The sequence below is a fragment of the Pseudophryne corroboree genome (assembly GCF_028390025.1).
Source record: "Pseudophryne corroboree isolate aPseCor3 chromosome 3 unlocalized genomic scaffold, aPseCor3.hap2 SUPER_3_unloc_1, whole genome shotgun sequence".
Taxonomy (NCBI): Eukaryota; Metazoa; Chordata; class Amphibia; order Anura; family Myobatrachidae; genus Pseudophryne; species Pseudophryne corroboree.
Genome location: NW_026967493.1, coordinates 6,982,917 through 7,010,762, shown reverse-complemented (window position 1 = coordinate 7,010,762; position 27,846 = coordinate 6,982,917). Strand labels below are relative to the sequence as shown.

Below are 27,846 nucleotides of genomic sequence, written 5' to 3'. Positions count from 1 at the left end.
GGCTCCTGATATACGAGATACACCAGAGAGTGTGGGGAGGAGACTGGTCAGATCTCTGGGCTGGTAACACACAGTGACATGATGTGAAGGGTGGTCTTCAGTATGCCGACTGACGGGATCCCGGCGCACAGTATACCGGTGCCGGGATCCCGACAGCCGGCATACCGACACTTATTCTCCCTCGTGGGGGTCCACGACCCCCCTGGAGGGAGAATAAAATAGCGTAGCGCGCCACCGTGCCCGTAGCGTGGCGAGCGCAGTGAGCCCGCAAGGGGCTCATTTGCGCTTGCCCACTGTCGGTAAGCCGGCGGTCGGGCTCCTGGCTCCGGTATGCTGGTCGCCGGGAGCCCGACCGCCGGCATATCGTAGTGAACCCGCTGTGAAGGAGAGCAGGAGTATAATAGTGACTGATGGCTCCTGATGTATGAGATACACCAGAGAGTGTGGGGAGGAGACTGGTCAGATCTCTAGGCTGGTAACACACAGTGACATGATGTGAGGGGAAGAACAGGAGTATAGTAGGGGCTGATGGCTCCTGATGTATGAGATACACCAGAGAGTGTGGGAAGGAGACTGACCAGATCTCTGGGCTGGTAACACACAGTGACATGATGTGAGGGGAGAGCAGGAGTATAATAGGGGCTGATGGCTCCTGATGTACGAGATACACCAGAGAGTGTGGGGAGGAGACTGGTCAGATCTCTGGGCTGGTAACACACAGTGACATGATGTGAAGGGTGGTCTTCAGTATGCCGACTGACGGGATCCCGGCGCACAGTATACCGGTGCCGGGATCCCGACAGCCGGCATACCGACACTTATTCTCCCTCGTGGGGGTCCACGACCCCCCTGGAGGGAGAATAAAATAGCGTGGCGCGCGCGCACCACCGTGCCCGTAGCGTGGCGAGCGCAGTGAGCCCGCAAGGGGCTCCTTTGCGCTTGCCACACTGTCGGTAAGCCGGCGGTCAGGCTCCTGGCGCCGGTATGCTGGTCGCCGGGAGCCCGACCGCCGGCATATCGTAGTGAACCCGATGTGAAGGAGAGCAGGAGTATAATAGTGGCTGATGGCGCCTGGCTGGTAACACAGTGACATGATGTGAGGGGAGAGCAGGAGAATAATAGGGCCTGATGGCTCCTGACTCCCCCACTGGGCAAATACATTTCCCACATTAGTCTGTAGTGACAGAGGAGGGTGTAGGATAAGAGATTGCTGACTTAACAAGGAGAATATGTGACTGTTAAGTACTTAGAGGGCTATTCAGAGATGGATGCAGATCGTTGCATCTGCAGCAAAATTTGAGTCCATCTCCTCACATGCTGGGGCCCGCCTAGCACAATACAAGGCTGCCAGCATGTGTGGCGCCGCCTCACAGTGCGTCTGCAATTTAACTGTGGACGCATCAATTTGAGTTGACCCCTGGCTGCGCTGACAGGCGGTCCGTTGCTTGCGATACGCCTCGTGTTGGCCAACACGCCCGTTGCAACACCGAAACACAGTTCCCTGAACGTTCGCTGCTGTCAATCACCTTGCGGCCGCATCCGCAAGAAGAAGGATCACGCACCACACTGCGGCCGCTGCGTCCATCTCTGAATCGCCCCCTTAGTGGTTATAACTCACCTGTGCCAATATCTGTAGGGACTTCCTCCTCCTTACACAGCTGATCACCCCTCAAATATGTCTCTTCTCCCTCTGCAACTTCTACTTTAATATTAGCCAGAGTTTCACCCTAAATATCCACAAAACAATAAAATTACACTTTTAATAGAGTCAGCTTTAACACATTGAGATTAAACAGAATAATAATAAGATTTTACTTACCGGTAAATCTATTTCTCGTAGTCCGTAGTGGATGCTGGGGACTCCGTAAGGACCATGGGAATAGACAGGCTCCGCAGGAGACATGGGCACTTTAAGAAAGAATTTAGGTTCTGGTGTGCACTGGCTCCTCCCTCTATGTCCCTCCTCCAGACCTCAGTTAAGGAAACTGTGCCCGGAAGAGCTGACATTACAAGGAAAGGATTTTGGAATCCAGGGTAAGACTCATACCAGCCACACCAATCACACCGTATAACAAGTGATAACAACCAGTTAACAGTATGACAAATAACAGAGCATCAGGTCAAACCCTGATGCAACCATAACTTAACCCTTATTGAAGCAATAACTATATACAAGTATTGCAGAAGAAGGCCGCACTTGGGACGGGCGCCCAGCATCCACTACGGACTACGAGAAATAGATTTACCGGTAAGTAAACTCTTATTTTCTCTAACGTCCTAGTGGATGCTGGGGACTCCGTAAGGACCATGGGGATTATACCAAAGCTCCCAAACGGGCGGGAGAGTGCGGATGACTCTGCAGCACCGATTGAGCAAACAAGAGGTCCTCCACAGCCAGGGTATCCAACTTTTAGAACTTTGCAAAAGTGTTTGAACCTGACCAAGTAGCCGCTCGGCAAAGTTGTAATGCCGAGACCCCTCGGGCAGCCGCCCAAGAAGAGCCCACCTTCCTAGTGGAATGGACCTTAACTGATTTTGGTAACGGCAATCCAGCCGCAGAATGAGCCTGCTGAATTGTGTTACAGATCCAGCGAGCAATAGTTTGCTTTGAAGCAGGAGCACCAATCTTGTTGGATGCATACAGGATAAACAGTGACTCTGTTTTCCTGACCCTAGCAGTTCTGGCTACATAAACCTTCAAAGCCTTGACCACATCAAGCAACTCGGAATCCTCCAAGTCACGAGTAGCCACAGGCACCACAATAGGCTGGTTCATATGAAAAGATGAAACCATTTTCGGCAGAAATTGTGGACGGGTCCGCAATTCTGCTCTATCCATATGGAAAACCAGATAGGGGCTTTTATGTGACAAAGCCGCTAATTTTGACACACGTCTAGCCGAAGCCAAGGCTAATAACATGACCACCTTCCACGTGAGATATTTTAACCCCGCCGTTCTAAGTGGTTCAAACCAGTGTGACTTTAGGAAACTTAACACCACGTTAAGATCCCAAGGTGCCACCGGAGGCACAAAAAGAGGCTGAATACTCAGCACTCCTTTTACAAACGTCTGAACTTCTGGTAGAGAAGCCAACTCTTTGTGAAAGAAAATGGATAGGGCCAAAATCTGAACCTTAATGGAGCCTAAGTTTTAGGCCCAAATTCACTCCAGTTTGTAGGAAGTGAAGGAAACGGCCCAGATGGAATTCTTCCGTAGGAGCATTCCTGGCCTCACACCAAGAAACATATTTTCGCCATATACGGTGATAATGTTAAGATGTCACGTCCTTCCTAGACTTTATCAGCATAGGAATGACCTCATCCGGAATGCCTTTTTCCGCTAGGATCCGGCGTTCAACCGCCATGCCGTCAAACGCAGCCGCGGTAAGTCTTGGAACAGACATGGGCCCTGTTGCAACAGGTCCTGCCTTAGAGGAAGAGGCCACGGATTTTCTGTAAGCATTTCCTGCAGATCCGGATACCAGATCCTTCGTGGCCAATCTGGAACAATGAGGATTGTTCTCACTCCTCCTTTTTCTTATTATTCTCAACCGTTGGGTATGAGAGGAAGAGGAGGAAATATATAGACTGACTGGAACACCCACGGTGTCACTAGGGCGTCTACCGCTACTGCCTGAGGGTCTCTTGACCAGGCGCAATAACTCTGCAGCTTTTTGTTGAGGCAGGACGCCATCCTGTCTATCTGTGGCAGTCCCCACCGAACTGCAATCTGTGCGAAGACTTCCTGATGAAGTCTCCACTCTCCAGGACGTATGTCTGGTGAGGAAGTCTGCTTCCCAGTTGTTCACTTCCGGAATGAACACTGTTGACAGTGCTCTTACATGATTCTCCGCCCAGCGAAGAATTCTGGTGGCTTTCGCCATCGCCACTCTGCTCCTTGTGCCGCCTTGGCGGTTTACATGAGCTACTGCGGTGACGTTGTCTGACTGGATCAGAACCGGTTGGTCGCGAAGAAAGGTCTCCGCTTGACTTAGGGCGTTGTATATGGCCCTTAGTTCCAATATGTTGATGTGAAGACAAGTCTCTTGACTTGACCAAAGACCTTGGAAATTTCTTCCCTGTGTGACTGCTCCCCAGCCTCGGAGGCTCACGTACGTGGTCACCAGGATCTAGTCCTGAATGCCGAATCTGCGGCCCTCTAGAAGGTGAGCACTTTGCAGCCACCACAGGAGAGATACCCTAGCCCTGGAGGATAGGGTGATCAACTGATGAATCTGTAGATGTGACCCGGACCACTTGTCCAGTAGGTCCCATTGGAAAGTCCTCGCATGGAACCTGCTAAAGGGAATGTTTTTCCCAGGACTCGAGTGCAGTGACGCACTGACGCCTGTCTTGGTTTCAATAGGTGCCTGACCAGAGGCATGAGTTCCTGGGCCTTCTCTATCTGAAGGTAAACCCATTTCTGATCTGTATCCAGAAACATACCCAAGAAGGGCAGACGAGTTATAGGAACCAACTGTGACCTCGGGAAATTGAGAATCCAGCCGTGTTGCTGTGACACCTTCAGCGAAAGTGACACGCTGTTCAACAACTGCTCTTTTGATCTCGCCCTTATTAGGAGATCGTCCAAGTATGGGACAACTGTGACTCCCTGCTTGCGTAGGAGCACCATTATTTCCGCCAATTACCCTGACATTGGTAATGACAGTCCTGTACCATAATCGTCAGGTACGCCTGATGGGGTGGATAAATGGGAACATGAAGGTATGCAGCCTTTATGTTTAGATACACCATCAAATCCCCCCCTTCCAGACTGGCGATGATCGCTCTGGGCGATTCCACTTTAAATCTGAACCTTTTCCAGTATAGGTTCAGAGATTTAAATTTTTAAAAATAGGTCTGACCGAACCGTACGGTTTCGGGACTCCAGCCAAGGTTGAGTCATATCGCCTTCCTTGTTGCAGGAGGGGAACCTTGAGCACCACCTGTTGGAGATACAATGTGTGAATTGTATTTAATATTATCTCCCTTCCTGGGGGAGAAACCAGTAGGTCCGATAAGGAAAAACCGGCGAGGAGGCACCTTTCGAATTCAGCTTGTAACCCTGAGAAACAATTTTTTATTGCCCCGGGAACCACCTGTGAGTGAACTCAGATGTGGCTGAAGAGTCGAAGACGTGCTCCCACTGGGGCGGACTTCCATAGCGGAGCTCCAGCGTCATGCGTTGGATGTAGTAGAGGCCGGGGAGGACTTCTGTTCCTGGGAACTAGCTGTGCCCTGTACCCTTAGCTCTGGTAATAAAGGACGCTCCTCGTACTTTTTTGTTATTCTGCGACCGAAAGGACTGCATTTGATAATGTCGTGCTTTCTTAGACTGTGAGGGAAAATAAGGCAAAAGATGAGAATTACCAGCTATAGCTGTGGAGACCAGGTCCGAGAGCTCTTCTCCATACAATTCCTCAGCCTTGTAAGGTAAACCTTCCATATGCCTCCTTTAGTCGGCATCACCTGTCCATTGCATGTTCAACAGGACACTTCTAGCAGAAATCGACATAGCGTTGTCAAAGTCAGAAAAATATCCCTATACACGCTGCCATATTTGCACCTCACGCTGGTCCGCGCTGCGCATGCGTGCGCTTTCCCGTGATAGCGCATACCCGCTGATGCGTGCACCCGCTCGCATCGGTATGCGTATTTACGGTAAGGAGTATGTAGTCGTAGCGTGCGACCCAATCGTTACATATTTTCACAATTAATGTAGTTTGTAGACCATGGTCCCTTTGATAGATTCTGAAAGTTTGGTTAATATAGAATGTCCCTGAACGGAGGAATCCCTCTTTGTATTGTAGGAAGGGTCTAACAGGAATCATACAGCAGTGTTTGGTACCCATCGGAAGGGTATTTAAATAGCAATATTCCGGTGTTGGTTTGGAGCGTATTAATCGCTCGTGCGAATAGTTATGGACATAAGAAGTTATGTCCATTTATTATTATTTGTTCTTACTTAGTCATGCACCTGAACAGTGGAGACAGGTATCAGTGGGTCTCAAATGGCTCTTTGACCTCAGAGATCCCCCAAACAATAGTTTGCATGTTGGGAGGGCCTCATAACTTTACATGCATAAGGTAAGCACCGGAATAGTAATTGAAGATCAATTGTACTCCAAATCAGTATCTTTCCCGCAGACGGAGTACAATAGTCTTTAATTACACTGAGCTTTGAGACTCAATGAGGAGGGCCAACACCTGTGTTTACAAATGGGGCTGGATTTGTATACAGGAGAATGAGGGCTGAGATGTCATTGTCTCAACTGAAAGTGGACATCATGAATATAGAACAGAACCCAGACAGGATTCTGTTTTGTATTCGCCAAACAATAGCTCTCCAGAAGACAGGAATGTGTTAGTTATCACCCATGGTTTTGCATAACCAAGACCACTGATACAGCCCACCTGTATGAATCAACCTATGACCTTTGTTATAATGCGAAGCCGAATTCCTGCGTCCAATGGACAATGAGATTGTAGGGACCATTAGATTGCATTGTGTGAGTAGCATAAAAGACGGGCCTGTGGCATCCAGCTGGCACTTCTCATCAAACGGTTCTCATTGCTGATAATCGGGAAGCTGGCTGTCCAGAAGCGCTTGCGATCGTTACCCTTGTGCGTAAGTTTCTCTCCGTAATCATTGTCTTTCTGTGAGCCATTTCTCTCATCTCTCTCCCTATCTCTCTCTCTCTTTCTCTCATCTCTCTCCATCTCTCTCTCTCTCTCTCCGTCTCTCTCTCTCTCTCCCTTCTCTTTTCTCCCATATCTCCCCTTGACTAGTATTGTATTGTATTGTATTAGATTGGTATTGTATTGTATTTCTAGTGTAGCTATTTTGGTTAGGAAGTCTCTGTTATATTGTAGTGTATCTTTTGTACTGTGATTCCTTTTTGCAAGTATAATAGTTATAATACAGTTAATAGGCTTTGGACCCTAATCAAGTATCTGTGTATTTTTCTCATAGTGTTAAGTGTTCACTTGAGCGTCGGTGACGCTCAAGCAGCTTTGTAGTTAGTCAGGTTACACAAGGTTGCACTTACACCCTGTATTCACATTAAGGTATTCTGTGTATTACTTTGATAAAAGGTATAGATATCAAGGTTTAGCGTTGTGAGCGTCTGCGCCGCTGGTGACCTCCTCGTGGTCTCAAGCGTCCGCTACGCCATAGCGAAGCATTACGTTTGTCTATAGCCAATAGCGTGCCTGCCTGTGATCATTTACTCGTGAGTAAACGTGACGCCTGAGCGTCTCGATCACGGCTAAGCGATCGATACGCAAATAGCGTACCTTTACGGTACTTCTCACGCATTCAGCGTACAGTGTTCTTAGACCTCATAAAGGGTTGTTTATACGATAAAGCAATCCAGCAGGCTTTGTCAATTGGGGGCCGTCCAGTCCTTCACATATCTGCACTAGGTAGATCAGCAGACATTATCCCTCAGCAAAGGGCGGGAGGTTGTCTCGCAGTGCTGACGGGATAAGCGTCTGCTTTGCTTAGATAAAGAGTGCTGAAGGAATCCGGGAACCAGAGGTAAGAACAAAACGCTTGTGTTTTTTTAAAAAAAACTGTTTATTTTTCTTCTGTCTTGCGTATATACGCACGCATACATATATATATCTGCATTTCTTTTCCATCTGTGTATTTCATTTTTCGTATATCACTATCCTGTTTGCCAGTTTTATAGTTGAAAGAAAAGTGCTAAAAGAGACTTGCTGTTATTTCATAGTTTAAGAATAGAGGTAATAGTTAAAAGTGTAGACAAACACACAGGTTTGCCTGGGAGATAAGGCAAAGCCAGTGGGGTACGCGGTAGATGATCAGGGATCGTTTACATTGATAAAAGTATATTGTGTTACGGTGGATCTTTGTTTTGCGTACACGTGTCTCTAACAAAGACTAGCGTACGCAATCCAAAGGCCGACGCACGCAGCGTTCATTACGCAACGTAGCGTCCGGTTACGCCCACGTAGCTCAAGTCACGATAAAGCGATAATTAGCGCAAAGCGGTAGATAACGCGACGCGGTAAATAACGCAAGTCTATTTTTGGAAATCTGAAATTTAGTTTAACAGATCCTGCTCCTAATTGGTAACACAGCTGGGCTAAAGAAAATTTCTGCGCAGAAATAGAAATAGAAGCAAAAGTGTACATGTGGTGAGTGAGTGTGTTTTTATTATTACATAAGCTATATAACTTAGAGGTTGAACCAAAAGGAAAGTCGGGTACTCGTCAAGGAACATACGTGTAAGTGACATATACGGTGGCTAGGGAGGCATCCTTGGTTAAATAATATTTGAGCATTAGAGTATAGCGGACCATAACAGACCAGGAGGTCATTAACAGACGATAACAGACCAGGAGGTCATTAACAGACGGTAACAGACCAGGAGGTCATAAGGTAACAGGTACAAAGAAGTCCGCTATAGAGAGAAGAGGCACAACCCCGGGGGGTGTTGGTGCAGAACCCATATAGGCCATATAAGCTCTGGCTGAAGGAATTCGCAGCCGAAATTTTCGATTCCATTGATCTCTCTGTACATAAGAAGTAGTCTTATGTACTGAACGATTGTACCGCACGTCATTGTGTGCATTAGTAAACCTGACCAGTATCATTTTGCGTACAAAGGTCATAAACGCTATTTGTACATTCTGACGTGATTTGTGTAATTTTTTATTTTTGGAAGGGAGGTTCGCTGGTCACTCAGGAACTATCCAACAACCAATACTTGCTGGGGAACGCGCCCCAGTAAATAAAGGTTCACAGGGGCCCTGAGTTGGGTACAGCAGCTCTGGATACAGTGATTGCAGTACTGGCCAACGTGGGCGAGAAGTGAGTGGGGTACTTGGTAAACCGCCACCGCCAGCCTGCCCAGGACATCTTGGTTTGTTTGTAAGGGTTCGCTGAAAACCTTGATATAAAGATCCAAGGAGGAATAAGCAACACCTGCAGATTATGGGGGCCAGTTGTTCAGGTAGGGGGCGATCAACCTCGGTTCGGGTTGATTTAGGGAACCGGCCAGTCGGGTCGGCACGATATGTGATGTGTGAGAAATATGGAAATCACGCTGAAGTTTTATGTGATGAATGGGAGAGAATGACTGTACATGATGGGGAGAAGTTCCCAAATATAGGCAGCTTTAGCCCAAAAGTGTTACAAAATTTAAGGAGGAGGATATGTCTCATTGAACCAACAAAGAGACGAAGTAAACATTATGATTATTTGCAGTTATGGCAACAGGAAGGTGAATTACAAAGAGATTCAATTGACTTTTCTGACTCTTATCTTGAGGGGAGAGATATGGCAGCAGGGAGGATTGTGGTTGCGGAGAAAAGCACAAGGTGGAACAATAAAAACGCTCTTAGCAACTGTAATATAGATTATAAGAATAAGTGTAATAAATGTAACAATGATTATTGTAATATTGTTGAATGTACAACTATTAACCTATGCAAGTTGCACCCCATGTCAAACTTCCCTCAGGAATACAAACAAGAAAGTGAGCCCAGAACGATGTCAGCACCTCTTCCAGCAACCATCACAAAAGCCATCCAGGTGGACGCGACCAAATTGGTAAAGGCAATAATCAAACCCCCTAACGGAGGGTCAGGTGAGGTCGTGTCCACAGGTACGTACAATGTTTCATATCACGCACAAACAGATGTACCCCAAAATGTAAGACCAACACAAGATGATGTAACTGAGTTCGATCTGGCCAGGGTGATCTCAGTCCCCAATGGGAAGACTGACGATCAGGGAATCATTCCCGTCAAGGACAGTGCAATGCACTGTCTCTGGTCCCGGACCGAATTGAGATCAATTATGTCTGAATTTCCTGATCCTAGGAAAAATCTAGCCAAATGTCAAAGGTTTATTAAAGAACTAGGAAACGCCACAGAACCCACCAACCAAGAGTGGCGGACAGTGCTGAGGGCATGTTTGCCCTCCAGTGTTGACCCTGCAAAATTCATTGCTGATTGTAAATTAGACACGGAGGTACCTTGTATGGAGGAACACAATCAGGAATGTATTAGGCAGATTAACCGACAGTTAGGAATATATTTCCCAGCCGCTGTCAAGTGGAATGACATTTTCTCCATAAAGGCAAAACGAAAGGGAAAATGTTTCTAATTATTTCAATCGAGCACTGCAAATAATGGCTAGAAACACTGGGATCGCAGACATCAAGACAAATGCACAACATAAAGGAATAGCGGTTAAGGTATTAATGAATGGTTTAAAGGATGAATTAAAAACAAAGGTACAGACCACCAACCCAAACTGGAGAGATATCTCGGTGACCGCACTAAGAGAGGCCGTCATTAATCATGATCAGAATATCACCAGATACAGAGAGTCACTAAGAGATAAGTTAATGGCAGCAAATATACAGGCCCTAACCACAAGACCACCCCAACAAAAGCCCCACACCCCTGCGAGAAATCCAGATATGGAAGTCTGTTACAATTGTCATAAAAAGGGACACTTTGCAAGAGATTGTAGATCAAGAGAAAGACAACACCATAATCATGAAATCCAAGGAATCAGGGAAGAACAGGGGAAACGGTTGATGATGATGAGCATCCGAGCGTTTGAGGAGGCATCAAATCAACCAAAACCTCAGGTCATTGACACGTGGAGGAAGCCCAGGATTTGCTATAATTGCCAGAAGGAAGGCCATTATGCAAGAGATTGCAGGCATAACAGCCCACATAAAGTTAGACCCCCTAGACCAATAAATGAGCAAAGTAAGGACACACCAAATTATAATCAGAGATCCGACAGGAAGAATTTTGGCCCACACTCATGATATGTAGTCAGGAAAGGTGAACATTAGAACTGATGGTAAGCCTGAGGTAACGGTTAATAAAGTGGGAGGTCATTCACTGAAGACACAGGAATGACCAGGTGAAAAGTTGTAAATGTATTTGTGAAAAATGTTTTTTCTCTCTCTCTCTATCCCCATCTCTGACTAGTAGCGGTAAGAATTCACACATTGCATATCCACTTGGTCCTTGCAGAAGTCTACCAAACCCCAGCATGACCTCCGCCACAATGTATTTCTGGCCAGATACAGACAGTGGAGTAATGCAGGTGCTGGTGGGGAGGGACTGCTCAAGGAGACCATTAGACACATAGATATGACAGCCTAATAAGTCTGACAATGTTTTTCTAATGCTAACAATGTTTTCTTAATGTTGACAATGTTTAAAAATGCTTTGTTTCTCTTTTCTTATTGATGGTTATTGTCGAGTTATGTAATGTATATATGCACATGAATTGTTCTCTATCTCTTTTGTTTTTTTTTGTTGTCTCTTTCTTCCCACTCATGTTTCCATGGTTTAAAGATGCTATGTCACCCCTCAGTTGGACCAATGGTAATGCCAGATTTTTGCTCCTTACAGAAAGATCGTCGGTTGGGAAGGAATATTGCATCACCAGAATGTTCGTTTGGAAGACTGAGAGACAGCACCCTTGAGAGGACAGCAGAACAAGAAGAACAACAAGACGAGAGAACTTATTATCGTAACAAGTTCTCTCCCCCTCAAACTGTTTTCTTATACCCCCTTTACAAATTTCTTCTTTTCTCCTCCTGTAAGATGGACTTGCCCCAAGAGACTGTGATATGGATTTTTCCGTTAACCATGATGTTGACCAGAGCAGTCTGTTTCGGTGAGAGTACCAGTGAGGTCGAGAAAGGATCCAGAAAGGTCCTGATGACTGAGACGGAGGTGTAAATTTCCAATAGCAACCCAATCACCAAGCAAAGGCGAGTACCGGGCACGATCTAACAACCATGTTATCTGTAAACATTTTCTTTGAAGGATTGTTAGTTAAAAAAGAAAACTGTATCTGTAGGCTCTGTAACTATAATGCCAATCCAGTTTTAATATCCATATGGACCGGCATCCATTGAGTGACTATCACTCCTTAGTGGGTAGTGTGTTAAATAAAACAGATTGTTGGGTATGCTCTCAAGTACCTCAGGGTCATAGTAAATCAGGGCTAGTACCATTTCCTTTAACGGTAGGGGAGGTACTTGAGCTAAATGGTGGGAGACCGGTGGACAGGAGGTTTAATATCTCCAGCCCTCCTAGTTTGAAGCTCCACCAATACCATGTGGATAGGTCCCTCTTATGTTTCAACATCTCCAATCCCCGAAAGCCGGGAAATTGGGAAGTGTCATGGAGCAACTTAACCATGACCTTCTCGCATAGAGCAGATAGAATGCCTACAGATACAGAGCTTGTACGCCACATAGCCAGTAGAGGAAAATCTTTCCGGTATAGATACACCCTAGGAAATAGAATTACTAGAGTTGGAGAAGTATCACCAGGATACTGTGCACATATCGTACAGTCTGATACGTGCATTAAGCAGATGGAAGAATTAGGGTCAGGAGATTTCACCTGGAAGGTTTGTAATATGGTAATGTCCTTCTCCGTCCCATATGTTCTCCCCGATGATGCATATTTCATATGCGGGAGAAAGGCGTACAAGTGGCTTGCCCCAAACTCTGAAGGATTGTGTTATATTGGAAAAGTATTGCCTGAAGTGATGACTGTTACACATGACAAAATGAAGGACATACACCGTGGTGCCCAAGCTCCTTATACTCACACTCATTACGAGCACCGAGTTAAAAGACAACTGTCAGAAAGGTTAGAGCATCCGGCCTCTGATTTAATCCATGAATCCACCGGGATTCAGGTTCTGGTAGCGTTAGATTTCACTCGCACCGCTCGGGGAGTGATGAATTATAGATACATTTCCGCACTCGCCAATTTGTTAGATAATATCACTGAAATGTATGATGACACGTTCAGATACACTGGAAGAGAACTTCAAGCTTATAAAACAGAACTAGTTCAGCATAGGATGGTTCTTAATTATCTTACAGCAGTAACAGGCGGATATTGTGTTACATTGGCAACACAGTACGGCATAAAGTGTTGCACGTATATCACAAATAGCACCGAGGATCCGGTAGAGGTCATAGACCAAAAGATGGACGATATTCTCCAATTGAAGTGGGAATTTCGTCGAAAACACAATCTCACCCTTGCTGCTGTAGGTAATGAGCTGACTGGTTGGGTGTCATGGTTGAACCCGCGAAATTGGTTCTCTGGTTTAGGAGACTGGGCTCAAGGAGTCATAATGGATGTTGGAAAGTTTCTCCTATGTATTTTAGGTGTTGTTATATCTATTGGATTGATATTTAGATGCGGGCAGGCTTTAATGAGGTGCAAACAAAGTACAAAAGTGATGAGCTTGAGGAGTGAGGAAACTGTAATTAACCTGGATTTGATTTATGACCCAATGATAGAAACCAGGATGTGATGAAAAATGCGATTATACGGTCCGTTTCTTTCACCTGTTTTCCTGCTTTTCCCCAAGATACAAAGACCCCCTTGGACGAGGAAGTTGACGAGACGCTATACAGACAACAGACAAGCACCAAAGATGAAGTTTTGACCACTTGAGAAATGGACATTTGATGAACTTTGCCATGGATCCCCAGTTTCCCTAGTATTTTTAAACTCACGCTAGCCCAACATTTTTTGTAAATCTGATGGCACTGACAAAGCTATTTGCTCATGCCCAAGGAGCAATACAGCGCAAAGAAGACGACTCTCAACAGATACCGAACAAAACTTCAACAACAGATGTACATTTCCCTGACATAGAATACCCCCGCATTTACCGTAATTATGTCTTTTCTTCATTTCTACAACCCTCAGGTAATGACACACATAGTATAGGGAATACAGGCACAGATATCAGCAATCACATATTCCCCCATTCATGTATCATCAACTAAAATGTGCTCCCCATTTTGTTCAAAAGCCGAAAAGAGCTCGGTAAAGTTTGACAGCCCATCCACAGACCTGTACCACGGGATAAGAAGGAATTCAAATGTATACTTCGCAATACCTCGAAGCTTGATTTACCACACGTACGGCACGATGATACATGACCCTCCAAACATGGACTCATACACACATACTTCTGCTATCTCACTAGGTCATACCCTCTTCACACCTACTCCTCTCTTCTTCCTTACCCAACCATGGAAATGAATTAACCCCTGACTTATATTTTTCTCCTTTTTGAAATGTTTTGAAGGTGGCAGTTATTATTGACTGCCAAAGGGTGGACTGTCAAAGTCAGAAAAATATCCCTATACACGCTGCCATATTTGCACCTCACGCTGGTCCGCGCTGCGCATGCGTGCGCTTTCCCGTGATAGCGCATACCCGCTGATGCGTGCACCCGCTCGCATCGGTATGCGTATTTACGGTAAGGAGTATGTAGTCGTAGCGTGCGACCCAATCGTTACATATTTTCACAATTAATGTAGTTTGTAGACCATGGTCCCTTTGATAGATTCTGAAAGTTTGGTTAATATAGAATGTCCCTGAACGGAGGAATCCCTCTTTGTATTGTAGGAAGGGTCTAACAGGAATCATACAGCAGTGTTTGGTACCCATCGGAAGGGTATTTAAATAGCAATATTCCGGTGTTGGTTTGGAGCGTATTAATCGCTCGTGCGAATAGTTATGGACATAAGAAGTTATGTCCATTTATTATTATTTGTTCTTACTTAGTCATGCACCTGAACAGTGGAGACAGGTATCAGTGGGTCTCAAATGGCTCTTTGACCTCAGAGATCCCCCAAACAATAGTTTGCATGTTGGGAGGGCCTCATAACTTTACATGCATAAGGTAAGCACCGGAATAGTAATTGAAGATCAATTGTACTCCAAATCAGTATCTTTCCCGCAGACGGAGTACAATAGTCTTTAATTACACTGAGCTTTGAGACTCAATGAGGAGGGCCAACACCTGTGTTTACAAATGGGGCTGGATTTGTATACAGGAGAATGAGGGCTGAGATGTCATTGTCTCAACTGAAAGTGGACATCATGAATATAGAACAGAACCCAGACAGGATTCTGTTTTGTATTCGCCAAACAATAGCTCTCCAGAAGACAGGAATGTGTTAGTTATCACCCATGGTTTTGCATAACCAAGACCACTGATACAGCCCACCTGTATGAATCAACCTATGACCTTTGTTATAATGCGAAGCCGAATTCCTGCGTCCAATGGACAATGAGATTGTAGGGACCATTAGATTGCATTGTGTGAGTAGCATAAAAGACGGGCCTGTGGCATCCAGCTGGCACTTCTCATCAAACGGTTCTCATTGCTGATAATCGGGAAGCTGGCTGTCCAGAAGCGCTTGCGATCGTTACCCTTGTGCGTAAGTTTCTCTCCGTAATCATTGTCTTTCTGTGAGCCATTTCTCTCATCTCTCTCTCTCTCTCTCTTTCTCTCATCTCTCTCCATCTCTCTCTCTCTCTCTCCGTCTCTCTCTCTCTCTCCCTTCTCTTTTCTCCCATATCTCCCCTTGACTAGTATTGTATTGTATTGTATTAGATTGGTATTGTATTGTATTTCTAGTGTAGCTATTTTGGTTAGGAAGTCTCTGTTATATTGTAGTGTATCTTTTGTACTGTGATTCCTTTTTGCAAGTATAATAGTTATAATACAGTTAATAGGCTTTGGACACTAATCAAGTATCTGTGTATTTTTCTCATAGTGTTAAGTGTTCACTTGAGCGTCGGTGACGCTCAAGCAGCTTTGTAGTTAGTCAGGTTACACAAGGTTGCACTTACACCCTGTATTCACATTAAGGTATTCTGTGTATTACTTTGATAAAAGGTATAGATATCAAGGTTTAGCGTTGTGAGCGTCTGCGCCGCTGGTGACCTCCTCGTGGTCTCAAGCGTCCGCTACGCCATAGCGAAGCATTACGTTTGTCTATAGCCAATAGCGTGCCTGCCTGTGATCATTTACTCGTGAGTAAACGTGACGCCTGAGCGTCTCGATCACGGCTAAGCGATCGATACGCAAATAGCGTACCTTTACGGTACTTCTCACGCATTCAGCGTACAGTGTTCTTAGACCTCATAAAGGGTTGTTTATACGATAAAGCAATCCAGCAGGCTTTGTCAGCGTTGACTCTAGAACCCAGTAGACTAATGTCTCTTTGGGCATGTTATATATATATATATATATATATATGTATATACTAGGGTCAATACCATGGTATCCTTATCTAGGGTTTCAATCTCCGCTGATAAGGCATCTGTCCACGCTGCTACAGCACTATAAACCCATGCCGACACAATCGCCGGTCTGAGTAGTGTACCAGCATGTGTGTAAATGGACTTCAAAGTACTTTTACTGCAAGCTATCTGCAGGATCCCTGAGGATAGCTGTTAAGTCAGCGCTACCTTTTGGGTAAACGTGACAAGGCTTTGTCCACTCTAGGGGAAGATTCCCCATTGTATCCTGGCCCTAGTAGGGAAAGGATACTCCCTGAGAATTCTTTTTGGGAAGCTGCAGATTCTTGTCTGGAGATTCCCGCTCTTTTTCTTCATGAGAGGAGGGAAATTTACCTCAGCTTTCTTCCCCTTAAACATGTGTACCCTCGTGTCAGGGACAGATGAGTCATCAGTGATATGCAAAACAACTTTTATTACAATAATCATATATTGAATACTTTTCTGCCAGTTTTGGCTGTAACTTTGCATTATCGTAGTCGACACTGGAGTCAGACTCCGTGTCGATATCAGTGTCTATTATTTTGGATAGTGAGCATTGTGAGACTCTGAAGGCCTCTGCGACATAGGGACAGACCTGTGTAGATTCACTGTCTGTTCTCTAATCTTTTGTGCAATCAATTTACCTCAGCACTTAATTTCACATATCCAATCAGGTGTCGGCGTTGTCGACGGAGACACCACACACACACACACACACACACACACACACACACATTTGCTCCATCACCTCCTTAGGTTTGCTTCTCATACTCACCCGGCTTTTGTCTTCCGGCTCTGCAAGGGGGACGGCGGCACGGCTCTGGGATCGGACGGCGAGGGTGAGATCCTGCGTACGATCCCTCTGGAGCTAATGGTGTCCAGTAGCCTAAGAAGCAGGACCTAGCTTCAGAGAGTAGGGCTGCTTCTCTCCCCTCAGTCCCACAATGCAGGGAGTCTGTTGCCAGCAGAGCTCCCTGAAAATAAAAAACCTAACAAAATACTTTCTCTCAGCAAACTCAGGAGAGCTCACTGAAAAGCACCCAGCTCGTCTGGGCACAGTATCAAACTGAGGTCTGGAGGAGGGGCATAGAGGGAGGAGCCAGTGCACACCAGAACCTAAATTCTTTCTTAAAGTGCCCATGTCTCCTGCGGAGCCCGTCTATCCCCATGGTCCTTACGGAGTCCCCAGCATACACTAGGACATTAGAGAAATCAGTAATAAGATCCACACATGTTTCTACAGAGTATAAAGTACTTTGGTGCTTGATGAGACCCCCAATGCCACCGACCTGATCCTCCTGTGGGACACTAGGATTCTCCTCTGTATGATCCTGGGAATAAAGAGGACGGGGACATCTCTCTGGGGTATTCCTGTTACTGGCCCCAACTGTAGGAGACACACAGTGACTGAGTACACTGTATATATGGGTTTATCAGATGACGTGTATCTAGGTGGCCCCCATAGCTGCTCTCTCCATTACAATACATGACAGTCTCCTCTTACCCAGTGATGTGAGGGGCCGGTGATTCTCCATCATCACGTCCTTGTACAGACCCCTGTGTTCCTCTATATACTCCCACTCCTCCATGGAGAAATAGACAGTAACATCCTCACACCTTATAGGAACCTGACACACACAATGACACAGTCATCACCCAGACACATCCCCTGGTGTTACTGTATAATGTCCCATTCCCAGCAGTCACCTCTCCAGACACATCCCCTGGTGTTACTGTATAATGCCCCATTCCCAGCAGTCACCTCTCCAGTCAGCAGATGAATGATCTTGTTGGTAAGTTCCAGGATCTTCTGGTCATTGTGCCTCTCATGTATCAGTGAGTGAGGTGGAGGCACCGTGATGGGGCTCTGGGTACTGCTCAGTCCTCCTGACACACGGGGACGGTTGCTGGATGTCACACACTCACCTGATGTCTTCTTCACTACTGTGTAATCCTGTGTATTGAAAAAGAAAGAAACAACATTATGAGTACAAAAAGATCTGTCTCACATGAAGGAAATATATAGACATTAGCTCCTGACACTGATCACCTTCTCAGATGTCTTACTCATGTAACAAACACAGAGCTAATGCATTTCCCAGTGGAGTTATAACACCTCACTTATTGTATCTAGAGTACATTGGTTGTAGTGGGTGAGTTTAGAGTGTGTCACCGTAATACTCCCAGAATCCTTTACTTCAAAAATTAGGTCCTCATTTTATTAATAGACAGAAGAGTGACGTCACATTGACAGTCCCAGAATCTCTCATCTCTGATTTATAAATATAAACAAGTGATGTCCCTGTGACAGTCATAGACTAACTCACCTCTCCACTCAGCAGGTAGATGATCTCGAAGGTGAGACTTAATATCCTCTCAGTTATGTGAATGTCCTGGGCCATCGGGTCTGTCATATGGGCCCTTTCCCTTTAAGTGGGAATGACTATGACGCGACTTCACTGCTTTATCTAGGAACAGAGAATAAAACTAAATACATTAAACAGCTGTGTAGAATAAATTATTATTGCATATATGTTTCTTGAAGAACTAGGATATGAAGCTGCTCGCCCAGCCGATGTCTCTACAGACCGGCACATGAGGTCATAGGACCTTCTGGCATTTGGCAGAAATGTCAGATGGCCAGTCCGGCCTGAACATAGGGATCAGTACGTATAGTATGGAAAAGTGAGATTTCAGAGGTGACGAACAGGCAAAGAATGAAATTTGTAGTAAGTAATTAGAGAAATGAAATAATTATTGGGAAATGACTGCATCCATTTCCGGAATAGGGTCTGCGTCTTTGTGTAAATGCTGCAACCGATTATCAGCCTGCTAAGAAGTTCAATGGTAGCAGCGCTATTCTATTGCGGAGTGTACTATAATGCACCATTGTTGCACCATCGGTCGCAACATCTAAGATTGCATCTACCCGAGGGCAGGTTAAATTTTGCCATCTGAACATGGCCATCTGAGGAGTCAGTGCCTGCATCACTGAACACGACACGCCCACATCTGGCTTGCCGCCAACTCTCCCCCCCTAGTTACCTCCCTGTAACACCCATTGAAAACTGAATCTCTTTGCGTGCATACATTAGCTTGATGCCACAAAATACATCATCAGGTCACCGCATAGCCACATAGCACTCGCTACCATACACATGACCCTCCAGCGTGACCCATTACACAAATCTCTGCTCCCGACTTACCGCTTGTCCTCCCAGAGCACTCCTGCTCCACTAACCCATTGGTCAAACGCAGGCGATGAGTCCAGGCCATTCACCTGAAATAGGAAGATGGGCGGTAAATTCAGGAGCAGAGCATTTATTATATAACAGCTTGGGATCTGCTGCACATTGCCATATATTTCCAGCACCTCGCCTCACAATGCCACCTCCCATTGCTACCATACAACATACTTGCCTACCTGACCCTCTCCATGAGGGAGAAAATGCTCTGTTCCTGGACTTTCCTGGTAATGTATGATTGCCATCACCTGTGGTGAGCTAGGTAATTGATAAGAAAGGTGTTTCACCACAGGTGATGGCAATCATACATTACCAGGAAAGTCCAGGAACAGAGCATTTTCTCCCTCATGGAGAGGGTCAGGTAGGCAAGTATGCCATACAATAGCCCACTGTGGTGCTGCAGTAAATAAAACGTAGCCTTATATATTTACCCGGTTGGTTAAAGATGAGGACTGGAGAATGACAGCATCTGTGTGTGTGTTTTTGGTCCATATCCTTCCTACAGAAAATGATGAGTACCACAAGAAAATGGCCGTCCGCTCTCCGGTATGAAGGACAGCTGCCTGTGAACATCTGAGAAAATGTATTTCCTCTAGCGTCTGTATCCAAGGAAACCGAAAGACGGGGGCTCAACTCTGGTGACGTCACCACGCACACCGTGGGCACGCCGTTACCCTATACGAATGATGCCAACCAACTAGACAGAAGAGGAGGGCGGGAGAGGGGCGTGGCTAACCATTTGTCGTCGCTCTGCCCAATCAGAGGTCAGGAGAGCAGACGCAACACATATGTAGGAATTATGGGGATGGCCATCGATGGGTTGATCATCGATCATAGCATCGGTGGTTGACATCGATGGACATGGACACTACCCAGCCCTAACCGGAAGTGTGGTTGCTTTCTGCAGGCTTCGAGTAATAATAATGGGTTGGTTCTATATCGGAGGGGCTGAAGGGACCTTGTGACGTATTGAGGGGAGGAGCTACGTCATCAGGGGGAGGAGCTACGGGCGAACAGGGTACCCGAAAAGTACCCTCGCGGGCTCGCTTCGCTCGCCACGCTTCGGGCACGGTGGCTCGCTCCGCTCCGCTTCGCTCACGACCTAATTACTAAAGGTAATAGTTGGTGGCGTGGATAGTAGAGGAACTATCCCGCTGGCCTAGCTCCTCCCCCTTGCGTCGTAACTCCTCCCCCTTACGGAAAAGGTCCCTTAGCCCACTTGATTCTAGCATCTACCAATAAAATGGGCAAACTTAGCATTGGAGTATTGGTATACTTGGTAACATCAGCTGATACTGACAATTATTATTATTTTCTCTATCGTCCTAGTGGATGCTGGGGTTCCTGAAAGACCATGGGGAATAGCGGCTCCGCAGGAGACAGGGCACAAAAAGTAAAGCTTTAGGATCAGGTGGTGTGCACTGGCTCCTCCCCCTATGACCCTCCTCCAAGCCTCAGTTAGGTTTTTGTGCCCGGCCGAGAAGGGTGCAATCTAGGTGGCTCTCCTAAAGAGCTGCTTAGAAAAGTTTAGCTTAGGTTTTTTATTTTACAGTGAGTCCTGCTGGCAACAGGATCACTGCATCGAGGGACTTAGGGGAGAAGAAGTGAACTCACCTGCGTGCAGGATGGATTGGCTTCTTTGGCTACTGGACATTAGCTCCAGAGGGACGATCACAGGTACAGCCTGGATGGTCACCGGAGCCTCGCCGCCGGCCCCCTTGCAGATGCTGAAAAGAGAAGAAGGTCCAGAATCGGCGGCAGAAGACTCCTCAGTCTTCTTAAGGTAGCGCACAGCACTGCAGCTGTGCGCCATTGCTCTCAGCACACTTCACACGGCAGTCACTGAGGGTGCAGGGCGCTGGGGGGGGGCGCCCTGGGAAGCAATGTAAACCTATTTTTTGGCATAAAATACCTCACATATAGCCTCCGGGGGCTATATGTAGATATTTAACCCCTGCCAGAATCCGTTAAAGAGCGGGAGACGAGCCCGCCGAAAAAGGGGCGGGGCCTATCTCCTCAGCACACAGCGCCATTTCCTCACACAGTTCCGCTGGTCAGGAAGGCTCCCAGGCTCTCCCCTGCACTGCACTACAGAAACAGGGTTAAATCAAGAGAGGGGGGGGCAAAATTTGGCGAAATTGTGATTTTATAAAAGCAGCTATAAGGGAGCACTTATTATAAGGCTATCCCTGTAAAATATAGCGCTTTGGTGTGTGCTGGCAAACTCTCCCTCTGTGTCCCCAAGGGGCTAGTGGGGTCCTGTCCTCTATCAGAGCATTCCCTGTGTGTGTGTGCTATATGTCGGTACGTGTGTGTCGACATGTATGAGGACGATGTTGGTGAGGAGGCGGAGCAAATTGCCTGTAATGGTGATGTCACTCTCTAGGGAGTCGACACCGGAATGGATGGCTTATTTATGGAATTACGTGATAATGTCAACATGCTGCAAGGTCGGTTGGCGACATGAGACGGCTGGCAAACAAATTAGTACCTGTCCAGGCGTCTCAAACACCGTCAGGGGCGTTAAAACGTCCTTTTACCTCAGTCGGTCGACAGACACAGACACGGACACTGATTTCAGTGTCGACGGTGAAGAAACAAACGTATTTCCCTTTAGGGCCACACGTTACATGTTAAGGGCAATGAAGGAGGTGTTACATATTTCTGATACTACAAGTACCACAAAAGAGGGTATTATGTGGGATGTGAAAAAACTACCTGTAGTTTTTCCTGAATCAGATAAATTAAAGGAAGTGTGTGATGATGCGTGGGTTCCCCCCGATAGAAAATTATTGGCGGTATACCCTTTCCCGCCAGAAGTTAGGGCGCGTTGGGAAACACCCCTTAGGGTGGATAAGGCGCTCACACGCTTATCAAAACAAGTGGCGGTACCGTCTATAGATAGGGCCGTCCTCAAGGAGCCAGCTGACAGGAGGCTGGAAAATATCATAAAAAGTATATACACACATACTGGTGTTATACTGCGACCAGCGATCGCCTCAGCCTGGATGTGCAGAGCTGGGGTGGCTTGGTCGGATTCCCTGACTAAAAATATTGATACCCTTGACAGGGACAGTATTTTATTGACTATAGAGCATTTAAAGGATGCATTTCTATATATACGAGATGCACAGAGGGATATTTGCACTCTGGCATCAAGAGTAAGTGCGATGTCCATATCTGCCACAAGATGTTTATGGACACGACAGTGGTCAGGTGATGCAGATTCCAAACGGCACAAAGGTGTATTGCCGTATAAAGGAAGAGGAGTTATTTGGGGTCGGTCCATCGGACCTGGTGGCCACGGCAATTGCTGGAAAATCCACCGTTTTTACCCTAAGTCACATCTCTGCAGAAAAAGACACCGTCTTTTCAGCCTCAGTCCTTTCGTCCCTATAAGAGTCATATCTGCCCAGGGATAGAAGAAAGGGAAGAAGACTGCAGCAGGCAGCCCATTCCCAGGAACAGAAGCCTTCCACCGCTTCTGCCAAGCTCTCAGCATAACGCTGGGACCGTACAGGACCCCTGGATCCTACAAGTAGTATCCCAGGGGTACAGATTGGAATGTCGAGACGTTTCCCCCTCGCAGGCTCCTGAAGTCTGCTTTACCAAGGTCTCCCTCCGACAAGGAGGCAGTATGGGAAACAATTCACAAGCTGTATTCCCAGCAGGTGATAATCAAATTACCCCTCCTACAACAAGGAAAGGGGTATTATTCCACACTATATTGTGGTACTGAAGCCAGAAGGCTAGGTGAGACCTATTCTAAATCTAAAAAATTTGAACACTTACAAAGGTTCAAATCAAGATGGAGTCACTCAGAGCAGTGATAACGAACCAGGAAGAAGGGGACTATATAGTGTCCCGGGACATCAGGGATGCTTACCTCCATGTCCCAAATTTGCCCTTCTCACTAAGGGTACTTCAGGTTCGTGGTACAGAACTGTCACTATCAGTTTCAGACGCTGCCGTTTGGATTGTCCACGGCACCCCGGGTCTTTACCAAGGTAATGGCCGAAATGATGATTCTTCTTCAAAGAAAAGGCGTCTTAATTATCCCTTACTTGGACGATCTCCTGATAAGGGCAAAGTCCAGGGAACAGTTGGAGGTCGGAGTAGCACTATCTCGGATACTGCTACAACAGCACGGGTGGATTCTAAATATTCCAAAATCGCAGCTGTTCCCGACGACACGTCTGCTGTGCCTAGGGATGATTCTGGACACAGTCCAGAAAAAGGTGTTTCTCCCGGAAGAGAAAGCCAGGGAGTTATCCGAGCTAGTCAGGAACCTCCTAAAACCAGGAAAAGAGGCTTCCTACGAAGCAATTCCATTCGGCAGATTTCACGCAAGAACTTTTCAGTGGGATCTGCTGGACAAATGGTCCGGATCGCATCTTCAGATGCATCAGCGGATAACCCTATATCCAAGGACAAGGGTGTCTCTCCTGTGGTGGTTACAGAGTGCTCATCTTCTAGAGTGCCGCAGATTCGGCATTCAGGATTGGATGCTGGTGACCACGGAGGCCAGCCCGAGAGGCTGGGGAGCAGTCACACAAGGAAAAAATTTCCAGGGAGTGTGATCAAGTCTGGAGATTTTTCTCCACATAAATATACTGGAGCTAAGGGTAATTTTATAATGCTCTAAGCTTAGCAAGACCTCTGCTTCAAGGTCAGCCGGTATTGATCCAGTGGGAAAAACATCACGGCAGTCGCCCACGTAAACAGACAGGGCGGCACAAGAAGCAGGAGGGCAATGGCAAAAACTGCAAGGACTTTTCGCTGGGCGGAAAATCATGTGATAGCACTGTCAGCAGTGTTTCATTCCGGGAATGGAAACTGGGAAGCAGACTTCCTCAGCAGGCACGACCTCCACCCGGGAGAGTGGAAACTTCATCGGGAAGTTTTTCCACATGATTGTGAACCGTTGGGAAATACCAAAGGTGGACATGATGGCGTCCCGTCTGAACAAAAAACGGGACAGGTATTGCGCCAGGTCAAGAGACCCTCAGGCAATAGCTGTGGACGTTCTGGTAACACCGTGGGTGTACCAGTCGGTGTATGTGTTCCCTCCTCTGCTTCTCATACCTAAGGTACTGAGAATTATAAGACGTAGAGGAGTAAGAACTATACTCATGGCTCCGGATTGGCCAAGAAGGACTTGGTACCCGGAACTTCAAGAGATGCTCACAGAGGACTTATGGCCTCTGCCGCTAAGAAGGGACTTGCTTCAGCAAGTACCATGTCTGTTCCAAGATTTACCGCAGCTGCGTTTGACGGCATGGCGGTGGAACGCCGGATCCTAAGGGAAAAAGGCATTCCGGAAGAGGTCATTCCTACCCTGGTCAAAGCCAGGAAGGAGGTGACCGCACAGCATTATCGCCACATGGGGCGAAAATATGTTGCGTGGTGTGAGGCCAGGAAGGCCCCACGAGGAAATTTCAACTCGGTCGATTCCTGCATTTCCTGCAAACAGGAGTGTCTATGGGCCTCAAATTGGGGTCCATTAAGGTTCAAATTTCGGCCCTGTCGATTTTCTTCCAGAAAGAATTGGCTTCAGTTCCTGAAGTCCAGAAGTTTGTCAAGGGAGTATTGCATATACAACCCCCTTTTGTGCCTCCAGTGGCACTGTGGGATCTCAACGTAGTTCTGGGATTCCTCAGATCACATTGGTTTACAACCAGTCAAATCTGTGGATTTGAAGCATCTCACATGAAAAGTGACCATGCTCTTGGCCCTGGCCTGGGCCAGGCGAGTGTCAAATTGGTGGTTTTTTTCTCAAAAAAGCCCATATCTGGTTGTCCATTCGGACAGGGCAGAGCTGCGGACTCGTCCCCAGTTCTCTCCCTAAGGTGGTGTCAGTGTTTCACCTGAACCAGCTTATTGTGGTGCCTTGCGCCTACTAAGGACTTGGAGGACTCCAAGTTGCTAGATGTTGTCAGGGCCCTGAAAATATAGGTTCCAGGACGGCTGGAGTCAGGAAAACTGACTTGCTGTTATCCTGTATGCACCCAACAAACTGGGTGCTCTTGCTTCTAAGCAGACTATTGCTAGTTGGATGTGTAATACAATTCAGCTTGCACATTCTATGGCAGGCCTGCCACAGCCAAAATATGTAAATGCCCATTCCACAAGGAAGGTGGGCTCATCTTGGGCGGCTGCCCGAGGGGTCTCGGCTTTACAACTTTGCCGAGCGGCTACTTAGTCAGGGGCAAACACGTTTGTAAAATCCTACAAATTTGATACCCTGGCTAAGGAGGACCTGGAGTTCTCTCATTCGGTGCTGCAGAGTCATCCGCACTCTCCCGCCCGTTTGGGAGCTTTGGTATAATCCCCATGGTCCTTTCAGGAACCCCAGCATCCACTAGGACGATAGAGAAAATAAGAATTTACTTACCGATAATTCTATTTCTCGGAGTCCGTAGTGGATGCTGGGCGCCCATCCCAAGTGCGGATTATCTGCAATACTTGTACATAGTTACAAAAATCGGGTTATTATTGTTGTGAGCCATCTTTTCAGAGGCTCCGCTGTTATCATACTGTTAACTGGGTTCAGATCACAGGTTGTACAGTGTGATTGGTGTGGCTGGTATGAGTCTTACCCGGGATTCAAAATCCTTCCTTATTGTGTACGCTCGTCCGGGCACAGTATCCTAACTGAGGCTTGGAGGAGGGTCATAGGGGGAGGAGCCAGTGCACACCACCTGATCCTAAAGCTTTACTTTTTGTGCCCTGTCTCCTGCGGAGCCGCTATTCCCCATGGTCCTTTCAGGAACCCCAGCATCCACTACGGACTCCGAGAAATAGAATTATCGGTAAGTAAATTCTCATTATTAGTGTCCTAATCATAGTAATATAGCAGGTGGAGCATACTGTAGTGTATATCATTACAACAGTTGGAGCAGACTGTGGTGCCATATTGTTGTTATACAACCGGTGGAGCGGACTCTGAACTATACTGTGCTATTATTTTACAGGTGGAGCAGACTGTAGTGCCTTGTTACTATAAGACAGGCGGAGCAGACTATGGTGTCCTGATGATAATATGATACAGGTGGAGCAGGCTGTAGTGCATCGTTACTAAAAAATAAAATAAAAAATGGAGTAGACTGCGGTGTCCTGATGATAATTTAATTCAGGTGGAGCAGGCTGCAGTGCCTTCTTACTATAAGACGGGTGGAGCAGAATCTGGTGTCCAGAGAACTGTACAGCGGGGGAGTAGCGCAAATAACAAAGATGTAGGGAGCATAACACTTAATATATATAACGTGTCATACAGAACATGCAGCAGGCAGGAGGCAAGGATGCGCAGTGGAACAAGGTGGGCACAGACAAGAACAGCTAGCACTAATCAGCTGCCTGGCAGTTCTGTGTTGTACTCGGTGTCCTGAGTCAGTTCTGAGCCACAGTTCTGATCCTATGCAAGCAGTCAGAGGGAATCCACATCATGCACCCATATAGCTAGAGAGAACTGTGTCTCTTGCTTATGGTTTTTATAATAATAATAATGTCCTTCTCTAATTTGTTCTCTGTTCCTACCCCATCTGTAGGACAGAGTTACCGTATACATCTGTCTAAAGGAAGATGGGCGAGAACAAAAATCACATTACTGAGGAGATATTAAACCTCACCAGAGGCAGAACTCTGGGAGGCAACGGAGTCAGCTGCCGCCGGGCTCCTGCTTTGAAGGGGGGCACCTCTCCTCCTGTTCCGTGTGTTCAGCGACATTAATCAATTAAGTTAATTGACAGCAGCCGGTATCTCTTCCGTAGCCGACTTCCTCACTAGTCACTGCACCTTACAAATCACACCCTCTTTATTATAGATATACTGGAAGCAGACACCTTACTGATGAAGCTATTTGCTCCTATAAAGGAAGCATGAGAATTCTAACTATATGAAGTTATATCTCTGACAATTACAAGTAACTTCATATACTGCAGTTATAATTCTCATACTTCCTATGCAAGAGCAGATATCTCCATCAGTAAGGTGCATGCTACCAGTGTAAAAGGTTGCAGGTTCTAATCCTGGATATGAGTGACACTTGCAAATTAATTGTCCGAGAAATAATCAGCATTGTGAGTGACTGAGCAGATCTATGTAGTGTGTGGTTGGACGCAGTGATGTGCGGTGGGGTGAGGCAGGTGAGGCAGAGCCTTTCCTGTCATACTTACGTTTAAACCAGAGTTTTGATTGAATAAAATATATGAAAAATACTGATAATTTGTTTGAAATATCTTCTTTGCATTATTCTAATAATTTGTATAGCCCAAACTCTGGAGTAAAAAGTCTATGGCAGGGGAGGCAGTGCCTCACATGTGTATTCTTTCCACACATCTCTAATCAAAACTCACCAGATTTCCAGGAGTTTATAATGCTGCACCTGTGTATAATGCCAAGATGTACCCTTTGGCTAATATATTGCATGTAAATGTGGCTCTGGGGTTAGCCAGTGCCTCCTGAGCCATTTAGCTCACCG

General features: G+C 46.4%; 1 protein-coding gene and 1 long non-coding RNA gene across 5 annotated transcripts in view; one reads left to right on the top strand and one right to left on the bottom strand.

Moving 5' to 3' along the window:
- The window catches only part of LOC134983158 (zinc finger protein OZF-like), a 45,424-nt gene extending 25,313 nt beyond the window's left edge, over positions 1-20,111 (bottom strand). Inside the window, exons 1-7 of one of the 4 annotated variants that reach the window (XM_063948912.1) lie at positions 19,799-20,111; positions 19,329-19,402; positions 18,450-18,590; positions 17,885-18,076; positions 17,627-17,750; positions 17,412-17,509; positions 1,619-1,727 (exon numbers count right to left, since the gene is read on the bottom strand). In XM_063948912.1, the coding sequence (XP_063804982.1) occupies positions 1,619-1,727; positions 17,412-17,509; positions 17,627-17,750; positions 17,885-18,076; positions 18,450-18,536 (610 nt within the window). In that variant the 5' untranslated portion in view covers positions 18,537-18,590; positions 19,329-19,402; positions 19,799-20,111. The remainder of the gene's footprint in view (positions 1-1,618; positions 1,728-17,411; positions 17,510-17,626; positions 17,751-17,884; positions 18,077-18,449; positions 18,591-19,328; positions 19,403-19,798) is intronic. The other 3 variants (XM_063948910.1, XM_063948911.1, XM_063948913.1) reach the window with 3 other exon arrangements.
- Positions 19,983-26,473, top strand: LOC134983160 (uncharacterized). The gene is made up of 2 exons (XR_010191609.1): positions 19,983-20,131; positions 26,342-26,473. It is a non-coding gene; the product is annotated as an uncharacterized LOC134983160 (long non-coding RNA).
- Positions 26,474-27,846: the final 1,373 nt, after the last annotated feature.